This window comes from Scyliorhinus torazame, chromosome 19 (assembly GCF_047496885.1).
Source record: "Scyliorhinus torazame isolate Kashiwa2021f chromosome 19, sScyTor2.1, whole genome shotgun sequence".
Classification (NCBI taxonomy): Eukaryota; Metazoa; Chordata; class Chondrichthyes; order Carcharhiniformes; family Scyliorhinidae; genus Scyliorhinus; species Scyliorhinus torazame.
In genome coordinates this window covers 81,171,039-81,185,867 of record NC_092725.1, presented here as the reverse complement: position 1 = coordinate 81,185,867, position 14,829 = coordinate 81,171,039, and the positions used below count along the sequence as shown (strand labels likewise).

Sequence of the window (14,829 nt, the reverse complement as noted above, 5' to 3'; positions counted from 1 at the left end):
CTCCTGCAACGGAACAACACTGCATCATGGGCCCCAGTCGGCTATGACCCCCCACAGAACAGCGCTACGCGCAGATTGAGAAGGATTGCCTGGGTGTGTTAACCGGCATAGATAAATTCCACGACTATGTGTATGGTCTCCCTCAGTTCACCGTGGAAACCGTCCATCGCCCCCTGGTCGGCATCATACAAAAGGACCTTAATGAGATGACCCCTCGCCTCCAGCGCATTCTGCTCAAGCTCCGAAGGTTTCAGCCGGCATAACCCCCTGAGACACTTCAACCCCATGAGTTGGTAACGTCCCCCTGGGCGAAGGTGGGTGTGGACCTCTTTCATGCGCTCGGCAGGCACTACATCATCATAATTGACTATTTTTCAAATTATCCGGAGGTCATACGCCTGCCCGACTTGACATCATCAGCTGTAATCAGAGCATGTAAAGAAACCTTCGCTCGCCATGGCATTCTGCTTACCATCATGTCGGACAATGGGCCCTGTTTTGCGAGCCAAGAATGGTCTTCTTTTGCCGCTTCGTATGGCTTCACACACGTGACGTCCAGCCCTTTGCATCCCCAGTCGAACGGCAAGGCGGAAAAGGGCGTCCATATCGTGAAGCGGCTCCTCTGCAAGGCTGCTGATGCCGGATCTGACTTCTGTTTAGCCATGCTGGCCTATCGCTCGGCCCCACTGTCCACAGGCCTCTCGCCAGCCCAGCTGTTGATGGGTCGCGCCCTCAGGACCACTGTGCCGTCCATTCATGCTTCTAAACCCGACAATGCTCCAGTACTGCAAAGGATGCGACAGCAGCGTGCTCAGCAGAAGGTGGCACATGACACTCGGGCAACTGATCCTCCTGCCCTGGCGCCTAGAGACAACGTCCGCATACACCTACCAGAGGGTGGCTGGTCGGCAACTGCCGAAGTTCTCCGCCGCGTGGCTCCCTGCTCGTTCCTGGTTCGCATGCCTGATGGCTCCATTCGCCGGCGTAATCGGCGGGCCCTTCGGCTGCTTCCGCTCTTGCTACGTGATCATGCATCGGTGCCACGCCCTCCTTCTGTCCCTGATGTCGACTTCGTGGAGCTTCCTGCCACTATGTCTATTCCTCTATCGTCCGTGGCCAGGCCTATTCCTCAGCCAGTGGATCCTGACCCACCCTTGAGGCGGTCAACCCGAATTCGTCGCCCACCTACGAGGCTGGACGTATGAGCCTGTTTGCACATTGGACTCACTGAATTGTTATGCTACAAAATGTTAATGTTTTTCTCTTTTTGTTGTTCCAGGAGTTCTCTTTCGATATTTGATGATTGCACTTGTTTTGTTTGTGGTACAACCTTGTTGCTATGTTGCACCTGACACCTTCCTATGTATATAGTTTAGCCTCATGTACATGTTGTAGATATTGCACACATATATTCAGCTGCACTCACTACACACCAATATTTATTACCATAAAGGCACATATTCTTGTGAAAAGGGGGGATGTCATGATATTCAAATTAACATATCATGGTGCAATCACACACACACTGATGGACAGATCGACGGACCAATCAACACACACGCAACATCACAGCCAATCACCAGTGAGAGCACACGCACTATAAAACAGGGAACACCACAGTTCCAGCTCATTCCAGCAGGAGATAGCTCAGAGCACAGAGCTCACAGCGTGCCACTCAGACATACACCATGTGCTGAGTGCCTCTCTAAGATAGTGCTAGGGCTGGGTCCACAGGTTAACTGGTAAAGTACGAACCACAGCCAGAAGTATACAGTAGATGTTATCAAGAATAATAAAACAGAGTTGTACCATCTACAAACGTGTTGGTTCGTTTGTATAGCAGAACACCCAACACGATATCTGTCTCTTTCTTTCGCTGCCATTGCTGGGGTGACTGTTCAGGTTGCCGCTGTTTCGCTGCGCGCGCACGCTCTCTCTCTCTCTCTCTTTTATGCTCTGTTGCTGATGGTGTCTCGGATCAGGACCACACATGTTGTGATCTGATGAGGGGGGAACAGCATCAAGAGAAAAGTGGCCAGAAGTAGCCAGACTCATGTTCCTTCTAGCTTCACAAAATAAGCTTTTCATTTACTTCAGAAGGTTTCTTTACCAACAGCCTCAATTGAATTGAGCAGCATTGCAGGTTGTCCATTGGATCGTTGTTGAGGGTCGAGTGCAGGCTGGAGTCAGACCAACCAATCCATGAAAAAGTTTTGAGACTGTCGCACGGTCTGCCGGGTGCTGAGGCAGGCTGTTTAAAAGGCCTACCTCAGTGCTGTGCGATTTTGTCCCAGTTAAAATAAAAACACAAAGGTTCGCCAGCCATTACACTCCACATGTCTCGTCCATGCCACCTCATGCCCCTATGCCACGCCATGCCTCCTCACCCCTCCAGTTACCCCTCATGTCTCCCATACCAATAAATGTCACTCCACTCGGCGCTTATGGCCCCTCATGTCCCCTATGTCAAGCCCTGGCACTTCCATACTTATTGACCCACTGTGCAAACATAATGAGGCTTGGCTGAGAGCCCAGACATCCAATACTCTTGTTGAAATAGCTGCACCCCAGAGAAAATATTGCTTGATTGACAGCTGTGGCTCTCCGATCTCTGCGGTCAATTTCATTAGTTTATTTACACAAGGTTAAGTGATCACAATGGTTTGTGGTTTATGTTATTGAAAAAGTCTGAATGACTGACACTTTTGTTGTCTTGTAGTGAAGTGACTATTTTTAACACAGTAAAAAACAATGAATGAAAGACTTTTGTTTCAAGACTTTTGTTAACATATCCTATTGCCATTATAGGATTCATTGGTTGTTTGCTGGGAAAATATAGACTGGAACAATCAGATTCAGATGGGCAATGGTAACCTTAATGAGGAATTCATAGAATGTTTTTGGGATAGTTTCTTATACCAGCATATTGTGGCACCAACCAGGCTATACTAGACCTGGTATCATGTAATGAGGTATAATTATTTAATGACCTCATTGTGAAGGTGCCCCTATCAGAAGATTGATCAGAAGATTGATCAGAAGATTGGCCTCCTTCTGCACTGTAAATTCTATGATTTTATGATTCTAAAATTATTGAATTTTATATTCAGTTTGAGGAAGAGAATAGTAGGTCAAAGAATTGTATTTTAAACTTAAGTAAGGGGAATTATGAGGGCATGAAAGTAGAGTGAGCTAAAGTGAACTGGAAAATTTGGTGAAGGGATAGGTCAATAGAAGTGCAGGGTAGACATTTAAAGGGATATTTCAGAATACACAGAGTAGATACATTCCAATGGGAAAGAAAAATTCCCAGGCAAGCCCCCATCATCTGTGGTTAACTAAAAAAGCTAAAGATAGTAACATAATTAAAGAAGAAGCATATAATTATACAAAGGTGGGTGGCAGGTCAGAAGATTAGGCAGAATCTAAAAACGCAGCAAAGAATGACTGAAACATTAATGAGGAGGAAAAATTAGAGTACAGGAGAAAACTAGCGTGAAATATAAAGACAGATAGTAAGGGATTCTAGAGCTATTTAAAAAAAGAAAAGAGTTGACAAAGTGAGAATTGATCCAATAGCAAGTGAGTCTGGGGAATTAATAATGGAAAATAAGGAGATGTCAGTTGAATTGAAGAGGTACTTTGCATCGGTCTTCCTGATAGAGAGCATAAGTAAATCCCCAAAATAACTGTGAATCAGGAAATGGACAGGAGGGAGGAGCTCAAGAACGTTACAAACACAAGGGAAGCAGTACTGAGGAAATTATTGGTGATGCGGATTGTCAAGTCCCCAGGAAAATATTTGAATCTATGATTAAGGACATTATAGTCGGGCACTTAGAAAAATTAAAGGCAATTAGGCAGAGTCAACATGGTTTTGTGAAAGGCATATCGCAAATTTATTGGGGTTTTTTGAAGGAGTCACGTACTGTGGATAAAGAGAAACTGGCTAATGTACTGTACTGTCCATTAATGTACTGTATTTAAATTTTGAGAAGATGCCACATTAAAGGCTATTGCAGAAAATAAAAGCTCATCGTGCAGGGGGCATCATATTGGATAGAAGATTGTTGAGCTAACCGGAAACAGAGAGCAGATATAAATGTGTCATTTTCTGATTGGCAAGATGTTACAAGTGGTGTACCACAAGAATCAGTGCCGGGGTTTCAACCTTTTTGCAATTTATTTAAATTATTTGGCTAAAGGGATTGAAGGTCAGGTTGCTAAATTTGTTGATGACACAAAGATAGCTAGGAAAGTAAGTTGTGATGTTTACATAAGGAGGGTACAAAGGGATACAGATAGGTTAAGTGAGTGGGCAAAGGTCTACCAAATGGTGTACAATGTGGGAAAATGTGGAAATATCCATTTTGGCAGGAAGAATAAAAAAGTAAGCATATTATCTGAATGGTGAGAGATTACAGAGCTCTGAGGCGCAGAGGTGCCTGCATGTCTGATTGCATGAATCAAAGAAGGTTAGTTTGCAGGCACAGCAAGTAATTAGAAAGGCTAAAACAATGTTTTTGTTTATTGTGCCGGTAACTGAATACAAATGTTGGGAGGTTATACTTCAGTTATACAGGGCATTGGTGAGACCACACCTGGAGTACTGTGTACTATATTGGTCTCCTTATTTAATGAAGTTGTTCAGAGAAGGTTTACTAGATTAAAAAATTGAATGGACAGGTTGTCTTATGAGGAACAATTGGACAGGCCAGGCTTGCATCTGCTGGAGTTAAAAAAATTAAGAGGTGACTTGATTGAAACACATAGGATTTTGAAAGGCCTTGACAGGGTAGATGTGGAAAGGGTGTTTCCTCATGTCGGAGAACTAGGCGCTCACTTTAAAAAACATTTTTCGCAATTTAGGACTGAGACTAGGATACTGTTTTTCATAAGACATCTGTGAGTCTTCAAAAGGTCGTGGAACCAGAGGGCAGAATTCAACGGAAACATTTCCAAGTGTAATTTTGGATGGGTTTAGCGGGCTGATCCCGCCGGTGTTTTGGTTGAGATCCACAGTGGTATTCACCCCCACTTAGTCATTTTTTGGGGCCTTGGGGAGTTTTGACCCGACCTAGCCCACACTTAAAAATGTTTTCAGCAGAGGGGAGCTGAACTCGCTGACGAAACCGGCTATTCAGAGATCTGGCCCGATCTCTAAGTGAGCTGGAAGGCCCCCCCACATTCCTCACCCACGGACAAAGTCACCCCCTGCATACATGGGCAGTACCTCACCCCCATTCCCACTGCCCCCCCTCCCCCCACCTCACAGATGATGATACCCGTTTATGAGGTCTCTGAGGGCCTCTGCCTTTTCAGGCCTCCCCAGCCACCTTTTGGGCTCCCTCTTTCAGGACCCCTACCTTTCACCTCCCCCCAATCTTTATGATGTCCCTTCATACCCCCCCATTCATCCCCCCACCATTCAAAACCCCCTCATCCCCCTTTCATGGGCATGGGACACCTCAGGCCCTGACCCTTGGCAATGTCACCCTGGCATTGCCACTGCACACCCTGGCAGTGCCCAGTGGCAGTGCCAATGTGCCAGGCTGGCAGTGCTAATGTGCCCAGATTCCATCCAGAGTGCCAGGGCACCACCCTGTCCTGTCTCCAACCACCCAGGGGTCTTCAAAGGCCCAAAGGCCTGAGGGAGCCCCCAGGTGCTGTTATGCCTGGTCTACATTTGTGTGGATCAGTAGTAGCCGGCGCCCTGGTGAGGTCTGCCAGGTGAGGCCGTTGGATCCCAGGTGCTGGAGGAATCCAGTGAATGAATGTTTAAATGAACCTAATGACTCATTTAAATATGCATATCTTGGATCTGGCCCAGTGAGAACGAGATCCAGATTGCAATGTCTCGCGACAAGGCCGTTAAATCGCACCCAGAATCTTTGAATATTTTTAAGGCAGAGGTGGACACATTCTTGATAGGGATGGTGGTGAAAGATTATCGGGTGTAGGCGAGAATGTGGGATTGATATTACAATCATATTCAGCCATGATCTTATTGAATGTGCTGTGAGCTGTACCGGCACCGGAAGATGGTGTGCCACGGCAGGCGCGGGTCCGCGCATGTGCACCACGGCCGTCTCCGTGCCAGCCCGCGGGCAACATGTAGGAGTCCTACAGAGGCCCAGAGCGGAGGAACAAACGCCCTCCGGAATTAGCGTGCCCGCCGATCGGTTGCCCCCAATCACGGGCCTGACCAAGGCCCTCCCCGGAGTCGGCTCCCCCTGCCCCCCCCCCCCCCACCAGGATGGCCCCTGTAGGCAGAATGCCGAGGTCCCGCCTGGTAGGACCATACGCAAACGACGCCGGCGGGACTCAGCGGGCACTCGGCCTGTCGAGCGTGCAGAATCGCCACGGGGGCCACTTTCAACGGCCCCCGACCGGCGCAGCAGTGACCGTGCCGGTGCGATTGCCGCCGATTCTCCGGTCGGCGGCCCGGCATCGGAGCGGCGTGGCAGGATTTGTGCGCCCCCCCCCGGCGATTCTCGACCTGGTGCGGGCTCGGAGAAACCCGGCCAATGTGTTTAAGAAGGATTCTGTTTTGATTCCAGGAAACAGCGTGTGAAATTGATCAGAGGAATATGGTTTGAGTGGGGAAGTCCCAAGGGAGTTGATGGACTTTGCAACCTGCAGAGATAATTTGTTTTTCATCTTGGGGAGATAAGGTCATTGCTGAGTGGAGCCCAGAATTGCAGAGGCAGTAAAGTTTGTGGAGAAGCTTTGGGAGAAAGAAGAGGTAAATTCTGATCTGTCTAAAACTGAGTCCACAATTCTCTCACAGGACATTTATAAAAGAGCAATAAACTGTAATGCAGAGCAGTCTTGTCTGGGGACAAAGAAGAAACTGAGACCTGTCGGGTGAACCAGTTTTTGAAGAAATTCAGGCATAGTCTGAAGGGGTTCTAACAGGAGCCAAATCTATTTTATAAACCATGTATTACTTTAGGCCATGTTAGTTTTAAGATGGATTGAGAGCTGTACATTTATTTTCTTGTTGTTTAATGGGAAATTGAGTCGTAGAGTTACGGGGTAATTGTAAGCTGTTCTTTTCAGGTGTGAAGTTAAAATGTTTAATATTATATTCATAATAAAGCATTGTTTTCAAAATACCCAGGGCCCTATATTTTCATGCAATCACTACTGGAGCGAATCATTCTGCACAGTCTTACAAATAAACTAAAATATTGGGGTTTAGGTCCAGTATCCTAGCCACTGTTGGAGCCCGGTCAGGGATCGTAATAACCCCCACATTCCTGCTTACTAGTAGTAATGAATAATAACAATGAGTTGGAACACCTTTTGATCATTTCCCCTCCATAGCAAAGTGATGGGGGAGCTAATTATAATGCCTGCCTGCTAAAGATCAACTTAACATTCTAATTTTTGTAATTGGCAGAAAGTCTGGAATGCAGGATGACGCTCAGATTACTGTGAACTGATCTCTGCAATTTGTTGCCTAAATAAAGTATTTCCCACAATAAGCGCACAATGCTGATTTGGTGCCAACACTGCTAAATTGCCAAAGTCAATCTCCACATTCCAGCCTTTACTTTGCACAACTGTGTAAGACTTTAATGAAATGCAGAACACTCCTGCCAGTACTTTTTAAACAAATCATGAGTACTTACATATTAGTTGCTGGATTCCTGCTTCTGGCGGTTGGTGCAATTGTACATGTTTTTGACGCTTGCCTACACACTGCTAAAGTTTGAATACTCGATAGAGAGTTGTTTGGCTGGAGTGTGAGTACTTTGTTTTATTGATTAGAAGCTTATGTTGAAACAAGTTTTTTCCAGGCTTGGGTGGCATGGTAGGGCATCCACTAGAATTGAATGTCTCATATATATGGTTTTAGTGCTTAAAAACAACAGTCTCCGTGAATACTCAAGTCTTTTCAATATAGTACTGTGATCAGTTTCAGGATAATCAGATTTCTGTTGATTTAGTTTTTATTTCTTATATTTGTCTTAATTATTATTCATCATTGGTCGACAGCTGAAATTAGTTATTTGTTAGTTAGTGGATTTTGAGCAAGGAGTTGCCATTAGCCTTTTCCTGTTCTAATCTGTTGTTTCACTTCGTAGCTTTCTAACCGAGAAAATCAGTGGCTGACATTTCATATACCATTTCTTCTCCTAAAGATAATGGCAGTTACTGATCCCAGCATTTCTTATTATATGTCTAATGGTCAGAGATATTTAATCTTCAGGAAGCCAGTGCTCAATATTGCTCAGCAGTTCTCATTGTTAAGTCCGTAATTCCATTAAGTCACATTAAAATTTGTTTCTCATTCCAAATGAGGAGAAAGAAAATTGCAAATGCTGTAATCAAATGAATGGGTCAGTCAGCATCCATGGAGAGAATGCGCCATCTTATCTGTTCTCTCCACAGATGTTGATTGACCAGCTAATTGTTTGCAGCAATTTTTGTTTTCGTTTTGAGTTCTCATCCAGTGTGGAGCTGACTAACATAGGTATAAAAGAGAATATAACATGAAACTTTTCTTTTTGTTTCCATGCAGAGACTGGTTGATGCTGCTGAAGAAGCTGATTTATACCACAAGTATGAAATGAATTTTGAGGTGAGTATACCAATCATGCACCAGGGCCAAAAAGGTTATTTTCAAACTGTGGTAAACCACTGTTACACCTGTATTAGGTGATGTAAGGTAGGACCTGTACTACAGGGACACCGGTAGCCCCTGCCTGCTGGCTCCGCCCAGTAGAAGGAGTATAAATATGCGTGTCCTCTATTCAGCAGCCATTTCGCCAGCTGCTGTGGGAGGCCACACATCTTACTGGAATAAAGTCACAGTTGTATCCAACCTGAGTCTTTGTACAATTGATCGTGCATCAATTTATTGCAGTAAGATTTTCTAGAAGATGGACCTCCGAATCAAACCAGATCGCCTGCAGCTGGATCCGCAGTCTAGCGACGCCAGAAAGGACTTTAATCACTGGCTAGCCTGCTTCGAGGCCTATATCAACTCAGCGACCACCCCTCTGACGGAGGCTCAGAAAATACAGATCCTGTACTCAAGGTTGAGCTCCAGCGTGTTTCCGCTGATCCAGGACGCCCCGAACTACGCGGACGCCATGGCGCTCCTCAAAGAAAATTACGCACAGAAAGCGAACACACTCTTCGCCAGGCATGTACTCGGCACTCGCTCTCAACTCCCTGGTGAGTCCATAGAAGACTTCTGGCGGGCCCTAATCCCACTCGTTCGGGACTGTGACTGTCAGGCCGTTACGGCCACCGAACATTCTAACCTTCTTATGCGCGATGCTTTTGTAATGGGGATTGGGTCGGACCTCATTCGCCAAAGGCTGATTGAAGGGGCCACGCTCGACCTAGCAGGGACTAAGAAGCTAGCACTCTCCATGACGGTCGCCTCACGTAATGCTCAGGCCTACCACTCCGGCCGCGCGGCCCACCCCTCCTATCCCTCGTGGACCCCCCAAACGGCCGCCCCAGCCGGGCCTTACCCAGCCAATACGCCAGCGCCACACGCCAATCCACGCACCCCGGGGGTCCCCGATGTTACTTCTGCGGCCAGCAGAAGCACCCTCGCCAACACTGCCTGGCCCATGGGCACCGCCATTTTGTCCCCCGCAGGATCTTCAGGCACCGCCATCTTGTCTTCCCCACGGGGCATGGACGCCGACAACATTCCACGACCCGGACCCCCCACGTTCTCCATCTTCGGACGCCAGCGACGACCAACCGCAGCTCGCCTCAATGACGCTCGACAAGTCTCGCCCACGCAACCTGGCCACCGCCTCGACTACAGTGAAAATCAACGGCCACGTGACCTCTTGTCTGCTGGACTCTGGGAGCACTGACAGCTTCATCCACCCGGATACGGTAAGGCTCCCTCGCAGTCCACCCCGCCAACCAAAGAATCTCCCTGGCCTCCGGATCCCATTCCATCCCGATCCGGGGGTTCTGCACGGTCACTCTCATGGTCTAGGGCATAGAATTCAGCGGCTTCCGCCTCTACATCCTTCCTAATCTCTGCGCTGCACTACTACTAGGCCTGGACTTCCAGTGCAATCTCCAGAGCCTCACCCTCAAATTCGGCGGGCCCCTACCACCCCTCCCTGTGTGCGGCCTCGCGACCCTAAAGGTCGACCCACCCTCCCCCTTTGCCAATCTAACTTCGGATTGCAAACCCGTTGCCACCAGGAGCAGACGGTACATCGCCCAGGACAAGACCTTCATCAGGTCCAAGGTCCAGCGGCTGCTTCGTGAGGGCATCATCGAGGCCAGCAACAGCCCCTGGAGAGCTCAGGTGGTAGTCGTAAAAACTGGGGAGAAGCACAGAATGGTCGTGGACTACAGCCAGACTATCAATCGGTACACGCAGCTCGACGCGTACCCCCTCCCACGCATATCTGATATGGTCAATCAGATTGCGCAGTACCGGGTCTTCTCAACGATAGACCTAAAATCCGCCTACCACCAGCTCCCCATTTGTAAATCGGACGGTCCATACACCGCTTTCGAGGTGGATGGTCGTCTCTATCACTTCCTCAGGGTTCCCTTCGGCGTCACTAACGGGGTCTCGGTCTTCCAAAGGGAGATGGACTGAATGGTCGACTGGTACGGTTTGAGGGCCACCTTTCCGTACCTAGACAACGCCACCATCTGCGTCCATGATCAGCAGGACCACGATGCCAACCTTGCTAAATTCCTCCGCACCACCACTCACCGCAACCTCATCTACAACAAGGAGAAGTGTGTGTTCAGCACAACCCGCCTAGCCATCCTCGGCTATGTGGTCCAGAACGGAGTTCTGGGGCCCGATCCCGACCGCATGAGCCCCCTCATGGAGCTTCCCCTCCCCCACTGCCCCAAGGCCCTCAAACGCTGCCTGGGGTTCTTCTCCTGCTACGCCCAGTGGGCCCCAAACTATGCAGACAAGGCCTGCCCACTCATTCAGTCCACCCACTTTTCCCTTATGGCTGAGGCACAACAGGCTTTCGCCCGTATCAGAGCTGATATACCAAGGCCGGGATGCACGCAGTAGATGAGGCACTGCCCTTCCAAGTAGAAAGCGACGCATCAGACGTCGCACTTGCCGCCACCCTCAACCAGGCAGGCAGACCTGTGGCGTTCTTTTCCCGCACCCTTCATGCCTCAGAAATTCAGCACTCGTCCGTCGAAAAAGAGGCCCAAGCTATCGTTGAAGCTGTGCGGCATTGGAGGCATTACCTGGCCAGCAGGAGATTCACTCTCCTCACTGACCAACGGTTGGTAGCCTTCATGTTCAACAACACGTAGCGGGGCAAGATCAAAAATGATAAAACCTTGCGGTGGAGAATCGAGCTCTCCACCTATAATTACGAGATTCTGTATCGCCTCGGCAAACTCAACGAGCCCCCAGACGCCGTATCCCGAGGTACATGTGCCAGCGCACAAGTAGACTGACTCCGGGCCCTGCACGACAGCCTTTGTCCCCCGGTGGTCACATGGTTGTACCATCTTGTCAAGGCTCGTAATCTGCCCTACTCCGTCGAGGAAGTATGGACAATCACCAGGGACTGCCAGGTCTGTGCGGGGTGCAAGCTGCACATCTACCGGCCGGACTGTGTGCACCTGGTGAAAGCCTCCCGCCCCTTTGAACACCACAGCGGGGATTTCAAAGGGCCCCTCCCTTCCACCGACTGTAACACATATATTCTCAGTGTGATCGATGAATACTCCAGGTTTTCCTTCGCCACCCCCTGCCCCGATATGACGTCTGCCACCGTCATCAAGGCCCTCAACACAATCTTCGCTCTGTTCGGCTTCCCCGCCTACATCCACAGTGACAGGGGATCCTCATTCATGAGTGATGAGCTGCGTCAGTTCCTGCTCAGCAGGGGTATCGCCTCCAGCAGGACAACCAGCTATAACCCCTGGGGAAACGGGCAGGTAGAGAGGGAGAATGGAATGGTTTGGAGGGCCGTCCAACTGGCTCTACGGTCCAGGAACCTCCCAGCCTGACACTGGCAGGAGGTCCTCCCTGATGCACTACACTCCATCTGGTCACTACTGTGCACCGCTACGAATAACACACCCCATGAACGTCTTTTTGCCTTCCCCAGGAAATCCACATCCGGGGTGTCGCTCCCGACTTGGCTCGCAGCTCCAGGACCGGTCCTGCTCCATAGGCACGTCCGACTCCACAAGGCGGACCTGTTGGTGGATAGGGTGCACTTGCTCCATGCCAACCCCCAGTATGCCTATGTGGCGTACCCCGACAGCCGCCAAGATACTGTCTCCCTCAGGGACCTCGCACCAGCAGGTTCCACTCATACACATTTCCCCAGCCTGGCGCGACCCTCCCCTCCCCCGGCGCTCCCAACATTAACCCCACCAGGACCATCCCTCTTTCCCCTGCCACGCAAGAGGATGAAGAGGATTTTGGCATGCTCCTGGGGTCGCCCGACATCAGGCCAGCACCGACGTCGCCAGCATCAACATCGCCGCCACCGTTAGGTCGCTCCCAGCGGAACGTCAAGGCACCAGACCGGTTGAATCTCTAACTGGCACCGAACTTTCAAAAGACATTTTTTTCTCTCCTAATCAAACACTGTGAATAAATTCACTACTGTATATAGTTCTCCACCACCCCAGCGGACTCATTTTTAACAGGGGGTGAATGTGGTAAACCACTGTTACACCTGCATTAGGTGATGTAAGGTAGGACCTGTGCTACAGGTTCGCCGGTAGCCCCTGCCTGCTGGCTCTGCCCAGTAGGAGGAGTATAAATATGCGTGTCCTCTGTTCAACAGCCATTTCGCCAGCTGCTGTGGGAGGCCACACATCTGACTGCAATAAAGCCACAGTTGTATCCAACCTGAGTCTTTGTACAATTGATCGTGCATCACAAACATCGTACCAGCAACATTTACATATCAGCTTGAATCTGCACTAAGTTTCAACCAACTGGTTTTCTGTTTGATACTGGAGTTTAGTAAAGGTTATTGAATAACTAAGCACACTAATAAAACTTGACGAATTTTAATTATAGGGCAGGATTTAACTAAATGGGAACAAAGTCCTATAGCGCGCACATTTAGCTGCGTGTATCCGCGCCGAGAACCACTATAAAATGGCACCCAAGTTAGATAGGGACCCTCAGGAGGGAACACACAGCCGAGGCCGTACATAGCACCATTTTGTGCACTGAGGAACTCCGCTTACCGGAACTCCTCGGTGTAGCAAGAGATCGGGATGCCATTTAAAAATGGCATCCTGATCTCTGGAGCCCCCGAAGCGAGTCTCAAACCCCTCCCACACAGTATGTGAAGGTCCCCATTATCCCTCCACACCCCCCAACACCCTGGCACGGCACCCCACTCAATTGCCACCTTGCAAAAAATGCCAGCTTAGCACCTTGGCAGTGCCAACCTGGAAGTGCCCCACTAGCTGGCAGTGCCACCAGGTTCCTGGGTGGTATTTTCCGAGTGGCACCAGCAGTGCCAGGGTACCACCCTTCCCAAAGGGCATGCACCTGGGAGCCCCAATCCCTGGGAGTTCCCAACAAGTGCCATTCCATCTGGTCCCTGTTTGTGGAGACCAGTACTGAACAGCGCTTGCCCAAGGTCTCCGAGGCGAAGGGGAGAGATTGAATGATTCGGGTACCATGGGGAAACTGCACATTAAAGTGAGACTAGCTGTCACGCTTTGAAAGGCAGATTTGCCAAAAAGTGATCCCGCCGACAATTGATGGGATTTATATCACAACGTCGCACAAGATCGTGTTAGATCTTGCGAGGTGTGGCAAGCTGGACAGATCCCGGGAGCGGAGTCTCCTGGCTTCTATTGGGCACACTGTGCCTTGGCGAGCTACAATTTGGGGACAGCGTGGCCATTCGATCACGCCCATAGAATCATACAGCACTAAAGGACAAATCCAGCCCATCGTGCCTCTGTCTGCTCTTTGAAAGCATGAAAGTGCTAACCAGTTAGTCCCACTCCCCTAGTTTCCCCATAGCAATGCAACATTTTCCTTTTCAGGTATATGTGAATCCCCCTTAGAAAGTAACTAAGAGCCTGAAACTGCCAATATCGGGAGTGGCTAACTACTCAACATAAGTCTCTGATGCGCCTTTTGACTTTGAGGAAGTCCCAACACACACATATCTGCAGTACTTACGCGGAAGTTTAAACTTCCGATTGACAGCTTTACTTTGCCTGGATTGCGGCACTATTCCCAAGATATAGGAACAGATGGCCAGAACTATGGAAACTTAGGCTGTACTTACCTTGATTTTTGCAGAGATTGAATTTGAGATTTCCTTGTTGAGGAAACCTGCTGAGGAGAGCAGCTAGAAGTAAATTAGCTGAACTGTCAAAGCGTTCCAACAGAATGGTAACCCTTATAAAGCTCACCTCCGACTGACAATGTTCCCCTCTTCACCACAATATTCATCTCTCCGCCATCTGGCAGCGTTCATTTCCCTCTTTAGCAATCTTCACACCCCTGACAATGTTCATCCACTTCTGGCAATCTTCACTACTGCTCCCACCAATGTTACCCCCCAGACAATGTTCACATTCCCTTTCTGAAAGTATTAACCCCTCTCTCACCCAGAAATGTTCACCCCTCAACAATGTTCACACACCCTCAGCAACAATCGTCACCTCCCAGCCATGACCACCAGCTCCCTCACCCTTTCCCATGCCATCCAATAGACAATACCCAGCTTCCCATTCCTGACAATGCTCACTCTCTTCCTGACAATATTCACCCCACCTTTCCAGACAATATTCAACTTCTTCCCAGCAATACTTACAGCCCTACCTGGCATTGCTAAACCCACCTTTACC

At 49.0% G+C, this 14,829-nt stretch overlaps 1 protein-coding gene across 6 annotated transcripts in view; it reads left to right on the top strand.

The window, feature by feature from the left end:
• The window catches only part of LOC140396252 (voltage-dependent calcium channel subunit alpha-2/delta-4-like), an 820,155-nt gene that overhangs the window by 104,664 nt on the left and 700,662 nt on the right, over positions 1–14,829 (top strand). For 5 of the 6 annotated variants that reach the window (XM_072484603.1, XM_072484602.1, XM_072484604.1 and 2 more), the window contains exon 4: positions 8,531–8,590. In XM_072484603.1, coding sequence (XP_072340704.1) covers positions 8,531–8,590 — 60 coding nt within the window. Of the gene's footprint in view, positions 1–7,666; positions 7,752–8,530; positions 8,591–14,829 lie in introns of those variants that run through there. The other variant, XM_072484606.1, reaches the window with a different exon arrangement.